This window comes from Lepus europaeus, chromosome 3 (assembly GCF_033115175.1).
Source record: "Lepus europaeus isolate LE1 chromosome 3, mLepTim1.pri, whole genome shotgun sequence".
NCBI lineage: Eukaryota > Metazoa > Chordata > Mammalia > Lagomorpha > Leporidae > Lepus > Lepus europaeus.
In genome coordinates this window covers 151,810,009-151,833,504 of record NC_084829.1, presented here as the reverse complement: position 1 = coordinate 151,833,504, position 23,496 = coordinate 151,810,009, and the positions used below count along the sequence as shown (strand labels likewise).

At 45.2% G+C, this 23,496-nt stretch overlaps 1 protein-coding gene across 1 annotated transcript in view; it reads right to left on the bottom strand.

Moving 5' to 3' along the window:
* The window catches only part of PLEKHG1 (pleckstrin homology and RhoGEF domain containing G1), a 168,566-nt gene that overhangs the window by 87,754 nt on the left and 57,316 nt on the right, over positions 1–23,496 (bottom strand). Inside the window, exon 2 of the mRNA XM_062186924.1 lies at positions 2,195–2,703. Coding sequence (XP_062042908.1) covers positions 2,195–2,605 — 411 coding nt within the window. The 5' untranslated portion in view covers positions 2,606–2,703. The remainder of the gene's footprint in view (positions 1–2,194; positions 2,704–23,496) is intronic.

Sequence of the window (23,496 nt, the reverse complement as noted above, 5' to 3'; positions counted from 1 at the left end):
ACCTCAATCTATTCCCCAACTGCCCTCCCTGCCCATACCCTCTGTCAGCTCCTCTCCTCGCTACCCTAGGCTTTCAGCAGGTTCATCAGAATCAATCCAATTTTGTTCAAAAGATTAATGGTGGAATTCCTTGTTTTCAATTCTGTTCCCTAATTGAATTTCTGTTGTAAATTGGCGAATCTGATTATTTCTGTGGAAGACTAGGCAAAACATAGCATACACAGTGACCATTCTCAACTGGCAAATTCCAAGGCCACTGGAGGTGGCAATGATCATATTTTCTGCTAATTAAGTGTGTACCCATGCCAGGCACTGCTATTTGAGCTTCTCACCCATAAATTATCTAATTCCCACTAGGACCCTGTGGAGCAGGTACTATTTTTCAGTGGATGAAATGTGGTACAAATGTTTAGTCTCACATGGGAGTCAGCAAAGTATAGCCCTTCGGTTAACTAGGGCCCTAAGGATGTGCTGGAACTTCTAGGTCTACTCATGTGTGTTGCATCTGCAGCTACCTTTGAGCTACCATGGCATAACTGAGCGGCTGTGATGGAGACCCCAGGGCCTAGACAGACTATCTGGCCCATATGGAAAAAGCTTACCAACTCCTAGAGCAAAACAGAGTTAATCCGTGCATAAAGAAAAAAAAAAAAAAGGCAAGACCACTTGCACAGCTTCAAATAAACCTTACACTGAAACTCTCTGAGGAATAGAGAGATTGGCTTCTGTGTTCTATCATTCGGATCTTCTCTTACTTCTTACCCAAGGTTTCCCACCCAGCCTGGCGTGGTGGTAGTAGTGTGGATAACTGCTCGTGGAAAACATTTCAGTAACTCAAGGTTTCACTAGGTGAGTTTGGATTAGGCAGAAAGTTTCCAAGAAATAAAGAGAATCAACCAAAGAAAGCTTTAACAACCATGCGTTCCTGAGTGGTTGTAAAATTCTTGGCTGTTTCACAGGTATTTCTTCTCAACTACAAATGACATCATTTTTGAAATAAAAAAAAATTGGCCTTCTTTATGCTACATTTGGTGCCACATATTGTTTTGGTTGAGCATCAATTGACTTTTCTATTTTTGCTGGGAAGTTGTGTCATAACTATTTTTAGCAGCCAGTGTCTGGCTCGGTCATTTGTGGGACTCAGGCTTTAGGATGTCTTTCTCTGAAGTTCCAAGGATATAAGTTTTGTGGAGAACGTGTTCATCAGCTCATACTCTACTAGGCCCTGCAACATATTTTAGATTGTCTAAAAGAGGAGCTAGCTATGAACAAATCAAAGAATTTGGTATCTTACAAAGTAGTGGAGTGTAGCTTTGCATACATAAATTTGCCCTTGTCATATCAATCACAAATTATGAATGAATTAACATTTGAGCTCCTCTGGTAACTCTTCCTTTATCCTTAAAAAACTACCTATAAATCAAAGTCAAGTGAATCATTGCATTTCCACAGGATGTGATCTGACATGTTAGCTGAGCTCAATTAACACAGAAAAACTTATGCAAGAATTGTGTAATTATGGTGATTATTTATGCACAATAATTTAAGTGAATTTGTTTAATATAAAAATGGACAAAAAGGAAAACCTGAGGCCAGGCAACGTCCATCTCTGGTTTTGCACTGCCGTGCATTCCCTACGCACAAGCACCAGCTGATGGAGGGCCCAACATGGAGCAGGGGCTCCAGGCTCCACTACGCCTTAGAATCTCCTGAGGGTCTGCAGAACACCACTACCCCAGGTCTCGGAAGGGAGACCCAGGCTTCCGTAGTTTTGGCCGCTCTCAGGCACCGGGGAAGAGTTGTGATTAAGGGCAAGGCAGCTGATGGGCTCAGTAAGGTACACCTGACCCCCACGCACCAGGAGGCTCGAAGCCTTACTCCATCTTCATCTGTGCTACCACCTGTGCGGCCCTCTGAGCTGTTCAGTGTAGGCTTTATAAACATACCATTCTGTTATGGCCAGAGTATCACTATTCTTGCTCCAAACGCATAAATGATTCGTTAGAAAACATTTTAGGAGGGCTTTAACCCATGAGCAGAACCCTGGGATTTCTCTGAAATGATGACTGGTTCTAACTTTCACACCCCTTCTGCATCCCAGGATGACCATCCCCAACACCTGGGTTGGCGTGGCTCCTTTTCGGCAAGGTTAATTCTCCCGCATGACCAACTCCAAAAGCAAAGTTTGCCTTACCTCCACGATGCTTTTTAAATCCTGCACATAGGTCCTCTCGGTCTCGAGAACTTCCTGGACCACTCTGTCCACGTAGAGGAGCTTGGGGCTGGTGGCCGGCTCGGTAGTGGCTTTGGGCACTCCGCCTGCGTCCTCTCTCCACTGGGCGCCGGGCTGCCTTTCGCCGTCCTCGTCCACGTTCTGTGGCCCGGCTGGGCTGTCCCGCGGCAGCTCGCTGCTGGAAATCGGCCTGGCTGGGATCAGCTCCAGTTTTATGGCCCCCGCTTCCTTATCCTGGTGAAACAGGCCCAAGTGGCTATTTGAAACCAAGGTCATTCTGCTGCCGCCGAAGGAACCGTGGCTGTCCCGGGAAGAGGCTGAGGAGGAGGTGGAGCCAAAGCTGACAGGTCGGTCACTGTCGGAGAGCTCCATGGTCTTGGGTCCTGGGCAGCAGGGCTGCCTGGCTGTTGTCTTGGGATCTGGAACTTCAGCTACAGCGGATGGCACTTTGTGCCCCAACGGGTGTCCATCTACATGCATTCAAGAAAACAACAAAAGGACAAGATAAGCAAGGTGGGAAGTTGTCTGCTTGGAAGAGGCTGAAAGGTTAAAACCTAGCCCAAGCCTATGCAGTCAATCACCAAAAGGCGGCCCTTAGCTACAGAAGGTAAGGCCAAGGTACCTGGGGTGGACTGAGATGCAAAAGTGGAGTTGCTCCAACTGCAGAGAGAACTGGGCTCTGCCCTAGGCCCAGGGAACTGGAATCCGCATTTTCATTGGGGCCCCAGTGTGATTGGGACACACGCGCTGCGCGGCCCTTGTTTCAGAGTGTGACACCCTCTCCCTGCCCCCAATGACTCACATATGCAGATTAATCCAGATTGACTACATTAGAGGCTCTGCAGCCAAACCACGAGGAATTTAGCACTTTAACAAGCGCCATAAGTGGTTCTTACATACTTTAAAAAGGGCCGTCTGTGATTCTCACAACGCTGAGAAACCCTGTTCTGGGTTTTACTCCACAGCATTCTAAGCCGGTCTCCTGGAAGCATCAGGACTTGGTTTCAAGGACGCTGACCACTCCACATTTGACTGGTGCACAGATTAAGGAGGGGGTGCACAGACGGTTTTCTATACCAGACAAGACAAATACCCTGAAATGGCAAGACCCACACCTCACTGAAAACACACCCTCTCACCGCAACACGTTCTAAAGCTCTTCTTAAAACACGGACAGTCCATTTGTGGCTATCGGAGAGTATCTCTGATGAACTGCAACACTCCACAGGGAATGTTATAAAATGATGGTGTAATTAGACAATTAAGTCGGAAAGGCTGGAGCTAAGTTATGAGACAAATGAGACTGTTGTGTTTAGAAGAGGACGTGAGGGAGACTACATGCCAAGTCAAAAGGTCACTTACTACCCACAGCAGAAACACATGACCTTGGCCCAATGGGGCCTACGTGAAAATCAAACTTTTAGAAGCACTCGGTGGAACCCCCAAGTGCCAGTCTTCATCAGTAAGGCACAATCAACATTCTCCTCCCCATAGGGCTGGGATTCGATTCCAGGTTTATAGGAGCAAAGTGCCTTGTGATAAAGAATGTGATATCGGCAGGTTACCTCATTACCAGCACCTACATTTACGGATTTTGCTAGAAAAATAGAAAAGTGGGGCTGGCGCTGTGGCGCACTGGGTTAACACCCTGGCCTGAAGCACCGGCATCCCATATGGGTGCCAGTTCGAGACCTGGCTGCTCCACTTCCGATCCAGCTCTGTGCTGTGACCTGGGATAGCAGTAGAAGATGGCCCAAGTTCTTGGGCCCCTGCACTCACGTGGGAGACCTGGAAGAAGCTCCTGGCTCCTGGCTTCAGATAGACCCAGATCTGGCAGCCAAATGGGGAGTGGCCCATTAGATGGAAGACCTCTCTCCCTGTCTCCCTCTCTCTGCCTCTCTTCTGACTTTCAAACAAAGAAATCTTTAAAAAAAAGAAAAATAGAAAAGCGAGGATTGTACATCTGGAAAGTCATAAATGACAAAACACAGGAACAAGAATATAGATTAACAGTCATTTTTCAATAGGAATGTGAATTTGTTTTGACTCTAATAGAGGTCAGATGGTACCAATATTTTTAGAATATAAAGAATATATCAAGACTTATCATTCAACATACTGGCTTTTTGTAAATTTATTTATTTTTCTTTGAAAAGCAGAGAAAGAGACAAGCAGACAGAGAGATTGAGATTTTTCCACCCAATGGTTCACTCCCCAAATGCCTGCAACAGCCAGGGATGGACCAGGCTGTTGGACTCTGGAGCCAAGAGTCAGGAATTTGGGTCTCCCTTGTGGATAACAGGCACCCAGGTACTTGAGCCATCACCTGCTGCCTGCCAGTGTGTATATCAGCAGGAAGCTGGAATTGGAAATGGAGCCAGGAATCAAAATCAGGAACTCTGATAAAGGCTGCAGGCATATTAAATGCTTGCCATACACTGGCAGATAGGAAAGCAAATTTAAAAGCAAATAGTAAAATTCTGAATATAAAATAAAGGAACTAACTATGGATCAGCAAGGAGGAATGGTAAGAAAAATGTATAGGAAATAATTTTTCACCATAACCACTACCAGATGCTATGAGATTGCTACAAATTTTTTAAGGCTTCTGCAGTATTTCTGTTTGTTCCACTACAACTTTATGGCTTATAAAACATCGATTGGTTAGTTGTTAGGATACACTTGACCTAAAAACCTTGTTCCAACTTGAGTGTGGCAAAATTCCAAGAAGCAGCTGTGTGTTTAAGTGTGCTTTGCAGCAAAGGGTGTTCGCAAAATCGTGGGCATTTCAAAGTAGGTGCAGACACCACCAGGCTTCTTCCCACTGGCATCCAGCATAACTGTTGCCATGAGGTTGCTCTCATTGTAGAAAATGAGCACAAACGTGGGAGGTTCAAGAGGAATCTCTAAGGCCTCAAGCATTCAAGGAGGCTGATTGAGGACCACATGAAAGGTGGATATATTCTATCTGAACGGCCAGGACATCTGGCAAAGGTGAGATCAAACAACATAGTCTCCCTTACCTCTGGATACTGATCTCCAGGGCAAGTTCTGATTTTCTAACTAGACAAGAATCAATCCTCTTTCCAGTGCAGGAAACTGTATTACCTAAGCCTTGGCACACCGCTCATTGTCAGGACTGGTTTAAAGATGAACACAATAGGGGGCGGCATTGTGATACTGCCCTTGTGATGTCAGCATCCCATGTCAGAGCCCTAGGTTTGACGCCCAGCTGCTTCCCATCCAGTTCCCTGCTAATGTGCCTGGGGAAGCCTTTCAAATCACTTCTTTTTTTTTTTTTTTTTTTTTTTTGTGACAGGCAAAGTGGATAGTGAGAGAGAGACAGAGAGAAAGGTCTTCCTTTTTGCCGTTGGTTCACCCTCCAATGGCCGCTGCAGCCGGTGCACAGTGCTGATCCGAAGCCAGGAGCCATGTGCTTCTCCTGGTCTCCCATGCCGGTGCAGGGCCCAAGGACTTGAGCCATCCTCCACTACCTTCCCGGGCCATCGCAGAGAGCTGGCCTGGAAGAGGGGCAACCGGGATAGAATCTGGTGCACCAACCGGGACTAGAACCCGGTGTGCTGGGGCCACAAGGAGGAGGATTAGCCTGTTGAGCCATGGCGCTGGCCTCAAATCACTTCTAAGGTGGGAAGAAGTGGGATGAGAAACTCGGGCCAGGCTGGCACCCCTTCCTGTGCAAGTCTTAAGTAGCAGCTTGAAGTTGGCAGTGTGCCAAGGGAGGCTTTTATGTCCGTACCAGGCCACATGCTTGAAAACCACTGAGAGAGCAGCCAACCAGGCACTCTATGTAAACAAAAGGTTTCAGATATTTGGTGACTAGAGTAATGAGCTAAGCCTGCTAGCCTATATGAAATACTTTTCAAAATTACCAATGACACAAGTGAAACATTAAAAGTCAGGCTGTATAATAGCAGGTAATATGAGAGTGCATTTGCTAATGGATAACATTTTTTATGTTGATTCATTGCGATGACAATAATTACAGTTTTCACATCTAAGGAAATGTACCTCATAAGAACTGTCTAGCCTTGTCCTCACCTCCCTCAGAATAGTTGAAGATTTTCACCCTGTCTGGTCTATTTTTTCTGATACAACTCACCAATGATGAACATGTATCTTAGAACACAGTAGCCATTGGCCACATGTGGCTATGGAGCCTTTAAGATGTGGCCAGTCTGAACCGAAATGTGCTGTGTCAAACACACACTTGATTTCAACCGCTTTGTAAAAAAATGTATAAAATATGTTATTAATGCTCATGTTAATGACATGTTGAAATAATATTCTGGAATAGTAACAAACTTATTATTTGTACTAGTTTCATATTGCTTTTTAAAATATGGTTACTAGAAAATTAAAGATCACATATACAGGGTGTTGCGGCACAGCAGGTTAAGCTGTTGCTCCTAATGCCCACATTGCATATCAGAGTGCAAGTTCAAGTCCCAGGTACGCTGCTTCCAATCCAGCTCCCTGCTAATGCACGAGGGAAGCAGATGGTGGCCCAAGTCCTCGGATCCCTTTCAGCCATGTAGGAGGCCTGGATGGAGTTCCTGGCTCTTGACTTTGGCCTGGCCCAGCCCCAGCTGCTAGTGCCATTTAGGGCATGAACCAGTAGGTGGAGGAGCCCTCTCTTTCTCCCCCCCCCCCCCACCTTTTCTCTCTCTTCTCTGTCCCTCTGCCTTTCAAATAAATAAATAAATAAATATTTTAAAAGTTTATCTTAAACATTGCATATATGGCATATATGTCAGTTGGATAAAGCTGATCTAGAAATGCATTATTTTTCATGTTTTAAATTTACCTTACCAATCTTTGTTAAAATAATAGAGAATGGGAAAGATTCACGCCGCTCAGTGAGTCTGTTTCGTTTTTACTTCATTCATTAGTACACAGTATGAGGAATCTCAAATACTGGAAACATGCACATTCTGAACAAACTAAGCACGGGTTTCATTGTTTTTGAACCAAAATAACTTTTAATTTCATTTTTCCACAAACTTTTTGAAGCCTATTCATATTATTATGAATTTGCAAAAACAGTTGGAAGATAACCTCTGTGTAGTAAATATCAAGGCGAATGATTTTCTGTGATGAAATATTCAGAAAACTATACAGTATGAAACCTTTTGCCTCTGCCTTGAGTGAAAAGTGGTGGCAGGTGGTATTAACATTTGGAAAATTTCCTGCTTCCCTTCTCCTAACATCTCTCTCTCTTCCCAAATCCCAAACATAGGGCTAATAATATAACAATGTCTGAGAACTTCTTGATAAACAGTCCTATTGGCCAATATCAGGTGGATCTTATGACCACAAATTTACCCTAAAATTAGCCAGTTTCACCCACTGTGAGGATGGGGGATGGACCTGGAGGGGGTGGGGTAGAAGCACCTGGGCAGGGGCCTCGGCATCTCTTTCTTACAACTACAAGTCCTAGTTAGCCTAGAAGCCACCAAAATAAAATATTCCTTTTGTGTCCCCCTCGATAGAAAGGAAGTAACGGTGGGTAGCTTCCACACATTTTACTTTGTAAGTCCCTCTTCCTAATTTTTTCCTATGTGAAACAGTTCAGATTCCTTGGCTTTTCTTCCTTTGCTATCCGACTTCCATTATTTTAATTGCTCTCCTTTGGAATGTCACTGCCAGAATCCAAAGCAACCCTTCCTGGCTCTCACTGCTCTTTCAGGTTGATTTAGGTTTGATGCAGAACTTTCCATGGCTCCCTGTGACCATGTTTATGATTGGAAGGCGGGGCTTAATGGGTTCCACCGCGCGCACAACTCCCTGTCACATCTCCCAGGGAGACCCTTCGAAGGCCAGGCAGGAAGGCTTCTCACAGCAGGGGCACAGCCATGCACAGGACTTTCAGATTCTGCTCATTGCTATTCTAGACAGCAAATACCTAGTCTGAGTTCCTTGGCAGGGCGATCATGGAAATCAAGAGAATGCGCTGTGCTCAGTACCAATGAATAACTAGGATTTCAGAGTTCCCTATTACTCCCAGGGGAGAAGGATCCAGAAAAACTAACGTATAAGCAAGAAATTATTCTATCAGCCCACAAAGTTCATTTAATAAGGAGCTGGACTCTGGCAGAGACTCAAAGTCGCAAACAACCAAGTTTGTGATTCAAAGCAAATTTAAGAGTCAAAGTTAAAAACACACATTTATATATTCCAGAGACAACATCAAATCTTTGAGAAGCATCCTTCTCGCTAATACTGCTGACATACTGGATAACTCAATAGTTAAAAGCCACTCCATAGCAACACGAGTCTTCACTCCTTGGTTTTCTAAAATACCAACTTGACTTCTACTTTAACGACAGGGCTAGGTACAATTTTCCTTTTTTTTGACAGGCAGAGTAGATAGTGAGAGAGAGACATAGAGAAAGGTCTTCCTTCCATTGGTACACCCCCCAAATGGCCACCATGGCCAGCACTACACCGATCCAAAGCCAGGAGCCAGGTGCTTCCTTCTGGTCTCCCATGTGGGTTCAGGGCCCAAGGACTTGGGCCATCCTCCACTGCCTTCCCGGGCCACAGCAGAGAGCTGGACTGGAAGAGGAGCAACTGGGATAGAATCCAGTGCCCCAGTTGGGACTAGAACCCAGAGTGCTGGTGCCACAGGTGGAGGATTAGCCTAGTGAGCCACAGCACTGGCCTCCATAATTTTTTTTTTTTTGAGTGTTCAGCATATTCAATTAAGAGAACATCAGTTTTGTAACTGGTGATAAAGAAGTAAAAAATCTTGTTATCACATTAATTTCTTGGTTTTGACCAAGGTACTATGATTATACAAGATGTTAACATTAGGGGAATTTGGGTGAAAGGCATATGAGAACTTGGCACTATCTCTGATTTTTTTTTTTTACTGCAGATTTAAAAATTTTCCAAAATAAGTAGTTAAAAAGGCATTTTTTAATTTTATTGAGGTATGATTTACAAGCAGTAGTGCCTAAGTAGATGGATTTCGAGATGAATACGTGCCCATGAAACCATCACCACAGTCTATGCCATGAATATACCCAAGACCTCCAAAAGGGTCCTTCTGCCTTCTTTACCATTGCTATTTTGTCACAAGAATACAACACAAGAGCTGTCCTCTTAGCAAGTTTTCAAATATACAGCACAGTATTGTTGCCCGTAAGCAAGACGCTGTGCAGATCTCTAGGACTCACTCATCTCCAAGACTGAATATTTCTATCTTTTGCCGATACGTCTCTGACCACTGTTTGACTCTATTCTTCTGAGTTTGACTACTTTTGATTCCTCACATACGTGGGATTGTGCAACATTTGCCCTCCTGTCTCTGGCTTATTTCACTCAGCATAATGTCCTCCAGGTTCACCCATGTTGCCCCTAGTGGGCAGGATTTCCTTCTTTCGTGCCAGCTGAATAATCCACTATCTGTATCTACTAATTTTCCTTAAATCCATATGCCAAGAATGAAGACAGACCCTTATTTATTTTATATCATATACAAAAATAACTCAAATTAAATACTTAAACATAAGAACTGAACCTGTAAAACTTCTAGAAAAAAAATAGAGGGGAAAGGGCCAATGCTGTGGCCCCAGCATCTCAGTTTGTGTACTGGCTGCTCCTCTTCTGATCCAGCTCTCTGCTATGGCCTGGGAAAACAGTGGAAGATGGCCCAAGTGCTTCTCCCATGTGGGAGACCCAGAAGAAGCTCCTGGCTTCTGGCTTCAGATTGGCCCAGCTCCAGCTGTTGCTGGAGTGAACCAGCAGATGGAAGACCTTTCTCTGTGTTTCTCCCTCTCTCTGTAACTCTGACTCTTAAATAAATAAATAAATCTTAAAAAAATAGAAAAGTCCTTGACATTGATTTTGGCAATGATTTCTTAGATAAGATACCATAAACATAGGCAAGAAAAGCAAAAATAGACAAGTGAACTTTATCAAACTACAAAGCCTCTGAACAGCACAGGAAGCAACTGACAAAAATGAAAAGGCAATCTATGGAATGGAGAAGACACTTGCAAACCATATACCTGACACAAGGTTAATATCCAACCTGTATCCATAACTCTTACACCCAATAGCAAACAGGCCAGCGCCATGGCTCACTTGGCTAATCCTCTGCCTGCGGTGCCGGCACCCTGGGTTCTAGTCCCGGTTGCTCCACTTCCAATCCAGCTCTATGCTGTGGCCCGGAAAGGCAGTGGAGGATGGCCCAAGTCCTTGGGTCCCTGCACCCGCATGGGAGATCGGGAAGAAGTACGCAGGGGAGTGAACCAATGGAAGGAAGACCTTTCTCTCTGTCTATAACTCTCTGTCTCTCTCTCTCTCACTGCCTAACTCTGCCTGGCAAAAAATAATAATTAAAAAAAACCAAGCAAATAACCTCATTAAAATATGGGCAAAGTGACCAAACAGCCATCTCTTTACAGAGGACAAATGGCCACCAGGTATAAAAAAAGGTGCTTAACATCACTTTAAAAAATGTTGTTACCACTGAAGAGTTAATGAAGAAAATATTTGTATAAGAAGATCAAGAATGGGAAAAGATATTCTGCAACAAGGCTTTTGTTCAAACAAGAGAAGTGAGGTTGAACAAGGAACAAAGATTCCTTCAAGCTATCAAGTCTGATACTAAATACTCAGATAATTTACTGCCTAGCTCCCACGTTGGTTGCTATGTTCTAAAATGGTCCTGTCCTCCCCTAAATTCATACGCCAAGAGCTCATCACCAAGGCAAACGTCTTAGAAGGTGGAGCCTTGGGAGGTGATGAGGTCATGAGGGCTCGTGCTCATGAAGTGGGGTTAGTGCCTTTATAAAACAGGCCAGAGGGGCTTGCTCGCCCCTTCCGCCTTGGGAGGGCATGTACACGGTGCTGTTTAGGACTGGGCCCTCATCGGACGCTCCATCTGCTGGTGCCTAGTTCGGGACTTCCCAACCTACAGAAAGATGAGCCGTGCAGCTCTGTAGTTTGCAAGCTGCCTGGTCCATGGCAGTTTGTTACAGCAGCAGGAATGGACTAAGACCTCAGTCAATGGAAACCGAGAGGTACAAACACCTCAGCTGAGGAGGGGTTCAGTAGCTAGTGAATGCAGCGAAGGCTTGAGATGAATTGCCTTAGCAAAGCAGTGACACAGGGCCCTTTGTTGAAAGAGGACCTAAGGAAATTTCCTTAAGCTTTTCATGCAAATGCAGCTGTGTTTTTACTTTGATTGTTTGCTTGCTTTGTGGTGACTTGGTGTGGAGCATGAACGAAATTATTCCTCACTCTGAACGCTACAGAGGGAACTGCTGTCCACCAAGTGTACTCTCCCTATTCCCTCAGTAAACAGAGGCTCAGCTGAGTGCATTTCACTGTGTCCACTGCCTTTAGATACAGCCATGTGGTCAAGTTCTCACCAATGGAAATGACCTCCACCCCTCTAGGAGTCCACTTCTCAAGACCTTAGACATTGTTCCTCCACGTTCTTTTACCCTTTCCACTGGGACCCAGATGTGCCTTTACTACGAGATTGATACCAACGCCCTGGAGTATGGTAGAGTATGAAGAAGGATACAACCTTGCAGTCCCCAGGGCTGGCCATGGGCTGGGTCACCACATGACAGTCTAGTTTTTGTCAAATTGTGCTGGAGGAACCTTGTGGGGAGAGCACCCTGACACATGGATGGATGTCCAGGCATCCTGGCTGCTCCCACCCTGCTGCCTGAGTGTTCCCAGCCAAGGCACCAGGCATGGGAGCAAGAGGCCTCCCAGAAGGCCCCATAGCATCCCCGAGCCAGAGCCACCCATCAGGTCTCTTCGAATTGCTGGCTCAGGAATCTTGAGAGATTAGATTGTTGTTATTGCAAGCCACTGAGTTTTGGGGTGATTTGTTTTACAGGGAGAGATAGTTATAACAGATTAGGTTTGCCATCATCCAAAGGTACTTCAGAATGCTCGTGGAAAACAGAATTCAAAGATTAACTAGGGCCTGGCAATGTGTCATAGTGGGTAAAGCCTCTGCCTGTGACGCCAGCATTCCATATGGGCATGGGTTCATGTCCTGGCTGCTCCATTTCCAAGCCAGCTCCTTGCTAATGGCCTGGGAAAAGCAGCAGAAGATGGCCCAAGTGTTTGGGTCTCTGCACCCTCATGGCAGCCCTGGATAAATCTCCTGGCTTCAGCCCAGCTTGGCGCTGGCAGTTGTGCCATCTAGGGAGTTTCTCTGTTTCTCCCTCTTTCTCTGTAACTCTTTCAAAATAAACAAACCTTTAAAAAAAAGTTAATTTTGGTGCAAAAAACTGAATGCATATGTGAGCAGTCTTCAAAAAGTTCATGAAAAGTACATATTAAGAAAAAAGTATGCATGGATTTCAATTTTTTCACCAAAATAAAAATCTTTTAATTCTATTTCCATGAATTTTTTGAAGTACCCTTGTACAATTGCTATGTTTTTATCAAAGTTATCTTTAAAAAATTCCCAATGCAGCCTTAAAGTTCTTATATGACTTTTAAAAAATTATATACAGAAAAGAAAAAGAAAACTCCAGAGAGGTTAGGTAAAGTTCTCAAGAGTGAACTGTGAATCAGAACCTTCTAGTCCATTATTCCTTATATTTTGATATAGACTGACTACATAGTAGGGTAGAAAAGGAACTTAGAGGCCAAGAAATGAAGAACTCAACATAAGCTACTTGTCTAAAGTACACGGTACCATGTGCCAAAAGGGCCTATAGTGTGTGTGTGTGTGTGTGCGCGCGCGCACACATGTGCTGGGCAAGGAATGAGTAGAACCCTAACCAATGTGTACAGGGAGAACAAACGTGGAGGACTGGCCGGCAATTCACCTGCAATGGGAGACTCTCTCTTCATCAGAGGGTTTGCGTGTACACCCTAGCTCTGCACCAGTGAAGTTTGTACTGATCTTCGAATCTTTCATTTCTGCGCCTGAAAGTGAGGCTGTTGGATTAGGAGACCTCCCTGGCTCCCACCCAACCTGACTCCAGCCCTGACATGACCAGCAGATCACTGGCTGCCACTACTGCAGTGCCCACTCCTAGCTGAAGTCCCCACACAAGCACTGACCCCGTAAGAGCCAGGTCTGAGATGATGCAACATATCATTGACTTGCAAAGGCTAAAAAACTGTGCTTTTCATGTGGATTGAGTAATAATCTATAATCCCACTTCACTCTGAACAGCACCTTCCTGTTAGTGTGAAAATAGCAGTCTCCAGGCAGCACCTAAACAATGCCAGTTGTATATACAAGCTCTGTGTGCATCAAACACACTCAGTTCCCAAAACATCTCTGCACAGTTGGGAGGGAGGCATTAAGCAAAATAACATTTTCTTAAAGAAAAAGCAGGAGGAAGAAGAGAAGAATGCCAAGTGACCAACAACGGCACTCTGCGTAAATAATCCTCCACAAAGCATCTTACACATTTTCTCAAAAAAAAAAAAAAAAAAGGAGGAGGAGGAGGAAGAAGAGAACATGAAGTGTCGAACAATGGAGATCTCAGTAAATAAATCTATCCAGAAGGTGTAATATATAATGATTAAATTTCCTGTTCTTTAGGGAGTAAAGAACAGTCAGTACATACAGTTGAGTAAAATGAGTGGTTTAAAAAACTGTAATATGATCCCAAGTTTAAAAACTGAGCCCAAGTTTGAGTCTAAAATGCTACTTCTTTATTATTAACTTTAGAAAAGACTTAAAGGCTACATAATAAAATATTAACATTTTACCAAGCAGAAAGGAACGTTTTTTCCTTTGATTTTTATCTGTAGATATCTCTTTTGTTCAATAAATGTATTGCTTTTATAATCTGAAAAAGTTACCTAAGGAAATTAAAAATCACAACCTCAATTTGTATCAAATATTTAAATATTTTAAATGATAATAGTTTTTTCATATTTAACATGTGATTAATGCAAGTAATACCAGATATCATCTTTCAGAAATGTTAGTATCACTAAATTCAAACAGCTAGTAAAACAAAATAAAATCAGATTCCAACAGTCAACAACACCGAACACACTCCTTCCCTCCTTTCCCCTAATCATTGCCCCTAACAAAAGTATTTTTTATCAATAAATACTCAAAAATGGGAACTCTATTTACTTAGTCAACTTTGGTTGCCACTGGACCCAGACTAAACTTTATCTCTGCAGTTGCTAAGCATAAACTTTACAAATGTTTATTCTGTCCCTCCGGCTTGGCTTGCACGAGCCTCAAGAGGAAAGCGTATTGAAACGTTGAGTGTTAGGTGCAGGGCAAGTTAGGATCTTAGATTTCTCTGAGAGTCCCGGACGTGAGTTCTCCAAATAGTTCAAGCTCCTATCAAGGAAAGATCTAAACTAAGCCAAACCAAACGAGACAAAGACCCTTTAAGGCCGACTGCAGTCCAGATCTCCGTGCACCAACTCCTTTGTGAGTGGGGGCATCCGCAGCAGAGCAGTGGCACCGTCTCCAGCGGAGCCTCTGTCCCCGCTCAAGACCGGGAAGCTGCCCTGCGACAGCTTCTCGCTGCACGGCTGTGTGCAGCCACTCCGCAGCCGAGCAGCAAGTTAGCCCCAGCTTCCGTTCCCGGGAACATTCCCGCGGGCACCTACCTGCGCTCCACGGAGCCAGCGCACACCGTCCGCCTTCCGCGGATGCGGTGACCTCACTGGGTGCTCCGTCAGGTTAAACAAGCAGCCTCTGCCCGTCTGCACAGCGCCTTCCGCGGAAATATTGCATGAGTCAGCTTTTATCTCTCAAAACCCAACACACAAAGGCTTCACAAAAACCTGATTGGCAACTTTCTCTCGCTGCCTTTTTCCCCCTAGAGTGCAGACCACAGCCTTCAGCATCCCCGAGAGCCTCAAGTGAAACATGACATCATTCGATTGAGAAGCAGGACAATAGACAGCAGTGTGGGCGAGTTGGAAACGCACACTTCACTGAGCAGCACCCTGCCACTTCCATTCTTCTGCGAACATCAAATACGGCCCACACTCGCCTACGGCCGCTCTGCCTTTTCCCTCCTGGCTGGGGCCACCGTTCTCATGAAAACCTCACAAAATAAGCAAGCTCTTGGGAGCGCTGGTATTTTCAACTTCACTTCCTGAATTGTGAGCGCGTTTCAAAGCCAAAAGACACATCTTTAGTGTCAGTTTTAAAGTGAAGTTTGGGGGTGGGGCGGAGGAGGAGGGGCCGACGAACACCAGTGTTTGGATCATTAGTTTCTGTTAACAGCACAATATAGTTTTAAGGGAGGAAAGCTGAGAGTACATTAAAGGTTGACTTTTTCAAAACCTGTTTTTAAGAATCTATCTTAAGCTAACTATCTAAAATTGAAACGCTGGGGAACAGCCAAGTACCACAATTTCATATTTATAAAAACTAAATAGGAAAGGCATTATGTATCTAACTTCTATAACACTTCAAGTAAGTAAGACCTCACATTGTTTGGGTTTTTTAAAATTTTATTTCCCTGTGGCCACCTGTCCATCTTAAAATGCTGTATCTATTTTTATCTAAAGATTCAAAAGGTTTCTATTTGAAAAAGATATTGAGTTCTTTAGAGGAAGCACAAAAATGCGACTGAAAACTGATACCACTGCACCGTGCAACTAAAACTCAACATCTGACTTATGCCCATGTATAGACACCTAGAAGTCAATGCTTTCAAAGGATTAAAATCCTTCAACTAGAAGCTCCATTTACAGCGCTCGTTTGTGGTTACGGAACATACCAGCAGCACAGCATCCTGAGAACGCCTGTCCCTTTCATGCCTACCAAGTGATTGTAAGCTAACAACTAACAATTTGTTCTAATGCCTATTTCCTTCAGATAAGGTTGAACATACACAGAGTGACCTCACTGAGCCATGTGATGGCAGAAGAGAACTTGATGGATCCTTTCTCCCCCACAAAATTCACCAGTGTGATGACAGTCATGGCAAGGAGGATGCTGGGAAAGCAGTTTGAGAGGAAGGGTGCTCCTTGGGCTCCCAGGGCTGTGTCAGCCCCCACCCTCACCCCCAGTGACCTCCACAGCGACCTGACTTGCCCCAAACAATGTCTGTGTGCCCACCATTCCAGTGCCCAGGCAGAGGCTTCCCCTTGTACTGGGCCAGGAGTCAGCTCCAATCTCAGCCACTCCCGTTCAGACTTCCACGGCCACTTGGGCTCTGAAGCAGCTGTATATGATGCTTACAGAAAGCATCATGCAGTCTCCTATTTAATTACGTTCTTGTTGTCACTCCCCTACCCTGGGTTGCCAGCTGTGGGGGCAGGGAGCCTACACTGCAGATTTGCTATCGTGGTGGAAGGTACATGGGTCCCAGCTCTCAGATGCGGGCAGAGCACACATAGACTCCTGGCTGCTCCCTTACCCACTGATTTTCTGTGCATGTCACTAGATCTCAGGTTAGCTACTATTATCTTCTAACGAGGCACTGTTGAATATGGGTTTTGTTTTTTTGCCAAGAAACATGGTTTTAATTTTTTTCTGTTTTTAGAAGGACACACACACACACACACACGCATACATAATTTCTCATCTGATGGTTTATTATCCAAATGTCGCAACAGCCAGGGCTAGTCCGGGTTGAAGCCAGGATCTGGGAAGTCAGTGTGGTTGTCCGCATTCCCAGAGCATATATTAACAGGAAGCTGGAAGAAGCAGCAGAGCTGGACTTGAATCCAGGCACTCTGATAATGGGAGGCAGGCATCTCAAGCAGCATATTAATCTCTTAGCCAAACAGATAACCTAAGAAACATGCTGTTTTTTTTAATTAAAATTTTTTTTAAATTTATTTTTTTTATTATTTTTTGACAGGCAGAGTGGACAGTGAGAGAGAGAGACAGAGAGAAAGGTCTTCCTTTTGCCGTTGGTTCACCCTCCAATGGCCGCCGTGACCAGCGCGCTGCAGCAGGCGCACCGTGCTGATCCGATGGCAGGAGCCAGGTGCTTCTCCTGGTCTCCCATGCGGGTGCAGGGCCCAAGCACTTGGGCCATCCTCCACTGCACTCCCTGGCCACAGCAGAGAGCTGGCCTGGAAGAGGGGCAACCGGGACAGGATCGGTGCCCCAACCGGGACTAGAACCCGGTGTGCTGGCGCCGCAAGGTGGAGGATTAGCCCAGTGAGCCGCGGTGCCGGCTTTAATTAAAAAAATTTTTATGGGTGGCATTGTGGCACAGTAGGTTAAGCCTCTGCCTGTGGTGCCAGCATCCCATATGGGCACCAGTTTGTGTTCCAGATGCCCCTCTTCTGATCCTGCTGTCTGCTAGGGCCTGGGAAGACAGTAGAAGATGGCCCAAGTCCTTGGGCCTCTGCACCATTGCAAGAGACCTAAAAGAAGCTCCTGCCTCCAGACTGGCCCAGCACCAGCTGTTGTGACATTTGGGGAGTGAACCAGCAGATGGAAGACTGTTCTGTTTCTGTTTATAATGCTACCTCTCTCAAATATTTTAAAAAGCTTTTTATTTATTTGAATGATAGGCAAAGAGACAGAGAGAAGGGGAGAAAGGAGAGAAGGAGAAAGGGAAAGGGAGGGGGAGAGAAAGAGAGAGAGTGACAGAGAGAGAGAGATAGAGAGAGCGACAGAGAGAGAGAAAGAGAGAGAGAGCGCCAGTTCACATTCACTGATTCACTCTCCAATGCTTACAACAACAGCGCTGGGCCAGGCCAAAGTCAGGAGCCAGGAACTCAATCCAGGTCACCTACCTGGGTGGCAGGGACCCAAACTCTTGAACCATCACCTGCTGCTTCCTAGGGTGTACATAAGCAGGAAGCTGGAATGAGGAGCAAAGCTGGAACCTGACCCCAGGTTCTCTGACGGGATGTGGGCATCCCCTGTGGGAGCGCTAATCACTGCTCCAGACACCACCCCACGAAACAGGATTTTCCAAGGCCATTTCTGAGAACGCTCTACAGGACACCAGGAAAGAAAAAGCACAGCCGCTCTGAGGGTGGCTGCTGGGCATTTTACCAAGCTTCCCCACTGGACAGGTGACAGTCCTAAACCATGGCTTTGACGTGACGGCACAGGCTACAGTAAGTCCTGTGGGACGGCCGTCTGCTAGTTCATCCGCAGTTCCTGCTGCACCTAAACTGTCAATTTATGTAAGCACAGACCTCTCATATCACTTGCAAATAACTGAATCCATCTCCAGGAATTGTCTGTAGAAACGAGAAAACAGGCCAGTCTTCCTGGAGGAGGAGCAGGAAGTCCCCATCGTTTAAAAAAAAGTCACTTCAGGCTGGCGCCGTGGCTCAACAGGCTAATCCTCCGCCTTGCAGCGCCGGCACACCGGGTTCTAGTCCCGGTTGGGGCGCCGGATTCTATCCCGGTTGCCCCTCTTCCAGGCCAGCTCTCTGCTATGGCCCGGGAAGGCAGTGGAGGATGGCCCAAGTCCCTGGGCCCTGCACCCGCATGGGAGACCAGGAGAAGCACCTGGCTCCTGGCTTCAGATCAGCGAGATGCGCCAGCTACAGCGGCCATTGGAGGGTGAACCAACGGCAAAAAGGAAGACCTTTCTCTCTGTCTCTCTCTCTCTCACTATCCACTCTGCCTGTCCAAAAAAAAAAAAAAAAAAAAGTCACTTCCTAGAAGTCAGCTATAGGGCCTGGACTCTCACTACCAATTGAGGGTCCCTTATCTGAAATGCTTGGGACCAGAAATGTTTCAGATTTTAGATTTTTTTTAAAGTTTGGAAGACATAAATCTACAGAATGAGATATCTTGGGGCTGGGACCCAAGTCTAAACATAAAATTCATTTACTTTTCACATATAAATTACAGGATAATTTTATATAATTGTAAAATAATTTCCTGCATGGAAAAGAGTTGTATGGTGTAGACTCATCTACTTGCAGTGTCATGATGGCGCTCAGAAAATTCAGACTTTGCAGCATTTCAAGTTTTTGCCTGGGGATGCTCCGACTGTGTTACACACTGGCTCCTTTTGGTTGAAGGTCAAGCCATCAGTCAAAACTCTAATACCCGCTGGGAAGCCTTCTGGAGTCAATGGCACAGTGGTGTGGATTAGCCTGTCAGTCCTCCTAAGGAGCTCTCCAGAGCCTGGAAGGAGACGCATGGGTTTGTCCAGTAGGGGCTGGGAGCAGGAATGGGGGAAGCATAGGTAGCTGGCCCCTCCAGGGACTCCTCGTCCTTACCTCCTGGAGACACTCTGCTGTCTGCACCTGGCCAACAACCCCAGGGAGCCGGGCAGTGATGGAGACAGGTGGAAGGGAAAGCTGTGCACACATCTGGGGGGCAAGGGAAGATTTGGCTTCATCTTATGACATCAGATGAGACAGATTTAGAAAAGAATCTTACATTCTCAGATTCAATATGGACATTATTAGGGGTGTTGAGAAACACACAAAATATTTCACACACAGTGCATTGCATTTCAATTTAACTGCTGGAGGAAGCACTGTGGGAAGGGGGCCATTCACCTTGTGATTTAAGATATGGCCATTATGACGCATTTTCCAAGACAAAGGATAAAATCAACTGTTTTCTAATGCATGCTGACTCAACATTTCTAATGTATTTTTAACCTACTAGAGCTTTTTTCTTTAAAAACAAAAAGGCATGAGATTACATTTTCTAAGAGCATACCACAGAATACAGGCACATACACATTAAAGTTAGCCACATGCCGAAAGGTGCCACACAGCCCCAGTAACATCCCTTAGAAGGACACAATGACCTTCCCCCTCAAGGTGCGAGCCAACGGACTAACACTCTCTGTGTTTTAGTTGCTATTAAAAAAATCTATACTCATTGGCCAACGCTGTGGCTCACTTGGCTAATCCTCTGCCTGTGGCACCGGCACCCTGGGTTCTAGGCCCGGTTGGGGCGCTGGGTACTAGTCCCGGTTGCTCCTCTTCCAGTCCAGCGCTCTGCTGTGGCCCGGGAAGGCAGCAGAGGATGGTCCAAGTGCTTGGGCCCCTGCACCCGCATGGGAGATCAGGAGGAAGCACCCAGTTCCTGGCTTTGGATCAGTGCAGTGCCGGCCGTGGTGGTCATTAGGGGAGTGACCAATGGAAGGAAGACCTTTCTCTCTTGTCTCTCCCTCTCACTGTCTTTAACTCTACCTGTCATATAAAAAAAAAAAATCTATACTCCTTCTCTGGGCGGCCAATTCTATACCCAGAAAATGTCACCAACTGCAAATTCTGCCTTACTTTGTTATACAGAGCAAACCACACACACACAGACGCACACATATACATACTTGTGCTCCCACAGATAAGCACACCAATTTCAAAAGTTTGTGGAAAATGGAACTAGAAATTATGTTTTTCTTTTTGCAAAAAAAGTTTGAAGTACATGCATTTAAGAGGGTCTTCAGAAAGTCAAGGCACAGAATGAAGACTATGCACAGATTTCAAACTTTTTTGCATCTAAACAAACTTTTCTTGAAGTTTTATTTTCAATGGACTATTTGAAGTATACTTACATCTGTACTTCGTCAAAAAAAAAAAAAAAAAAAAAGCTAACCCGATTTTTTTTTCTAAGAACTAGTTTCCAAGTGAAATAATTTTAGTGACAAGTGAGTTTGTTGTATCAAATTACAAAGTATTTACTCTCAGCAAAAGACACAGGTTCAAGGCAGACAAAAGCACTCAAGTACAGGAAAGATTAAATGAGGGTATTTTTGGTTAGTCTTGGAGAATTGAATCTAACAATAAGAACCAAAATATACATACTACATAGTTACCAGTACTCAAATCGTCTAACTGAAAATATAGCTTCTCTCATCTTCTACTGCATTAAAATGCCGGCATTGACACAGGATCAGAAGAATTTTAGGAAAAAACCAAAACCCATTGCTTACAGCACTGTTTACATGCCCCTCCACCCGCTGCCTTGCAATCCAGTTACGACTTAACTTTCCCATCATACTTGCATACCTACCACCAGCCTGCGTGACCTGAATCGAGAAGGCCTAGGGACACACACCCTGGGATTCCGAAACCTTGCTCTGTGTCAGGAGTTTGCCTGTAGTCTCATTTCTCTGCTCCTCGCACAATCGTTAGCTCTATTTTCCATTCTGTTCTTTAATGAGGATATTTAGTCCTTATTTTCCAGAGATGATGAAATCAAGCGTCAGTTATTTCTGCACTGAACAATTTTTAGATATCAAGCAAGCAAATATGTTACAAATAGCCTCTTGCATTCTCAATAATCTCCAAGCCCCATCTTTAAGGACACCCTGGGAGGACTCGCTGTGCTAAGCACAATGAGCGAATTATCCCTGGAAGAATGCAGTCTGCTTCCAGACACATTCTCCTCCAGGAGATAACACACATCTAATCCATTCATAACTAAAGGCATTCAACACAATCTATACTTTTTTTGAAAACACTCTAAAAATGTACTTGAACTTGCAGGAGGGACTTGGATGCTCTGTTGAAATCCTGCATCAGTATTTCCCAAAACAATAATTAACGACTCTGTTCCAGTTTCGGAGTTACAACTCTCAAGGCTGAAAACCTTTACATGAGCTTTCTAAGTAACTGCACGTGGTGGCAAGGAGAGAGGAACCCCATCTGCTGGTTTTTCCTCCTCTTCTCTGGACACAGCTCCAAGGCTGCGATGGAACAAGGGCGAGGGCTCAGCTCCACATGTCACAGCGCTGGCCCCTTCCCCTCTGGCAGATCCAGCGATGGTGGGTTCGGGGGTGGGGAACAACTCTCCAAAGCAGTGCAGGGGTGGACATGAGCTTGCAGGCAGACACACAAGTTGCTTGGAATACACAGGAGTCTCTGGGCTGGCTGGGACCCTCCCCCAGTAACTATCATCCTTTAGGATCATGATAATAATCAGCTTCTCCCCCATTCCCACAGCCACTTTCAACGTCACAGTGGTTGACAGCTTAACCTCTAAGATGCATGATCACAAACAGATGAGTTTGTCTCAGGGGAGACTAGATGAATTCTGGAACAGAAGTGGGGTGGTTGGAGCTCCTATGCACTTGGCCCAAGTCAGGGGACAATCCCATCCAGGCAGACATTTGTATGGGGCCAAAGACACACTGCCCTTCAGGCAAGCAGAATGGATTCCTCCGTAAATGAGCCGGGATGACATTACTTTCCAGGAATTTTTTTTTTTTTTTTTTTTTTTTTTTTACTGTAATGAAGGCCGTAAGAGCCACCATCCTCAGCATTACTGAGCTAACTACAAGGATCTGATCTTCCCCTTCCAGAACTTCAGGGCCCACAGTGACAACCTGCTGACCTTTCTCCCCTTCATGCCTTCTCTGGACTTCCACAAAGAGCATCCACACTTATTCACCTCCCTTGCTGCAGCCTGCTAATCCCCAGCTTCCACGCTGGGTGCAGTGAATGGATGTTGCCTCCTTGGAGCTCCTACCAAGGAGGACTGGCCAAGCCTCAAACAAAAAATGACAGCTGTGACGAGGGCTGTGCAGTTATGTGGGACACTGTGGTTGTAAACTACCCAGACTGTGGACAGAGGCATTTGCTCTGTTTTTCTCAATTGTTTTACCCACTATTCCCAAACTGTCCTTCCAGTCACACTGAAAGTGGCTGGTAACTTTATGTTGACAGTAAACACCCGCTAAATTAGGTTGTGTTCACTTAGAGTTCCCATTCCAATCTTAAAGAGTAAGCCCAGTTGAACTCACCTTTCATCTTATACTTAATTACTTGGTCTCTAAGCTGAGAGTCAAACTTGCGGCAAGTTTTTGTGAGTCTAAGCACTTGCCTAATTCCCAGTTCCCACAGAGGTACATGAAGCAACTTGTTTATGTTAACAGAACAAAGGGAAGAGAAAGAGGGCTCTGTTCTACTGCAGGTTTACTCTTAACTAGGTCAAGAAACAAGTGCAGCCACATTTATTTCAGGTTATTCTGAATTAAAATGATCAACTCCCTTACAGGTATATGGGAGAAGAGACAAAGAAGGAGAAAAAGCCAAAACATTACTAGCCATAGTCTGAGAGGTGGGCTTACACGTGGGTTCCTTCTGTACCCACTTGGATGTGGTCTCATTTTCTTGAATGAATTTGTATAATGTGTAATTAGGACAGAAGTCCCATGATCCACATCCTCCATGTGCTCCCAGCCCTGTTTTGTCCCTATGTGTTCACCTGCCCCCCACCGTCCCCACTTCCTGGGTGGCTGGTGTCCAGATAGGGGTGGTTAAGGGGCAGCACTAATACTATGAGGCATCCCCACTTCCTGGGTGGCTCATGGACTATGAGCCAGGTAAGGAGGGAAATGGGGGGTTTCTTCTGCACAGGTGTTCAGCACTGG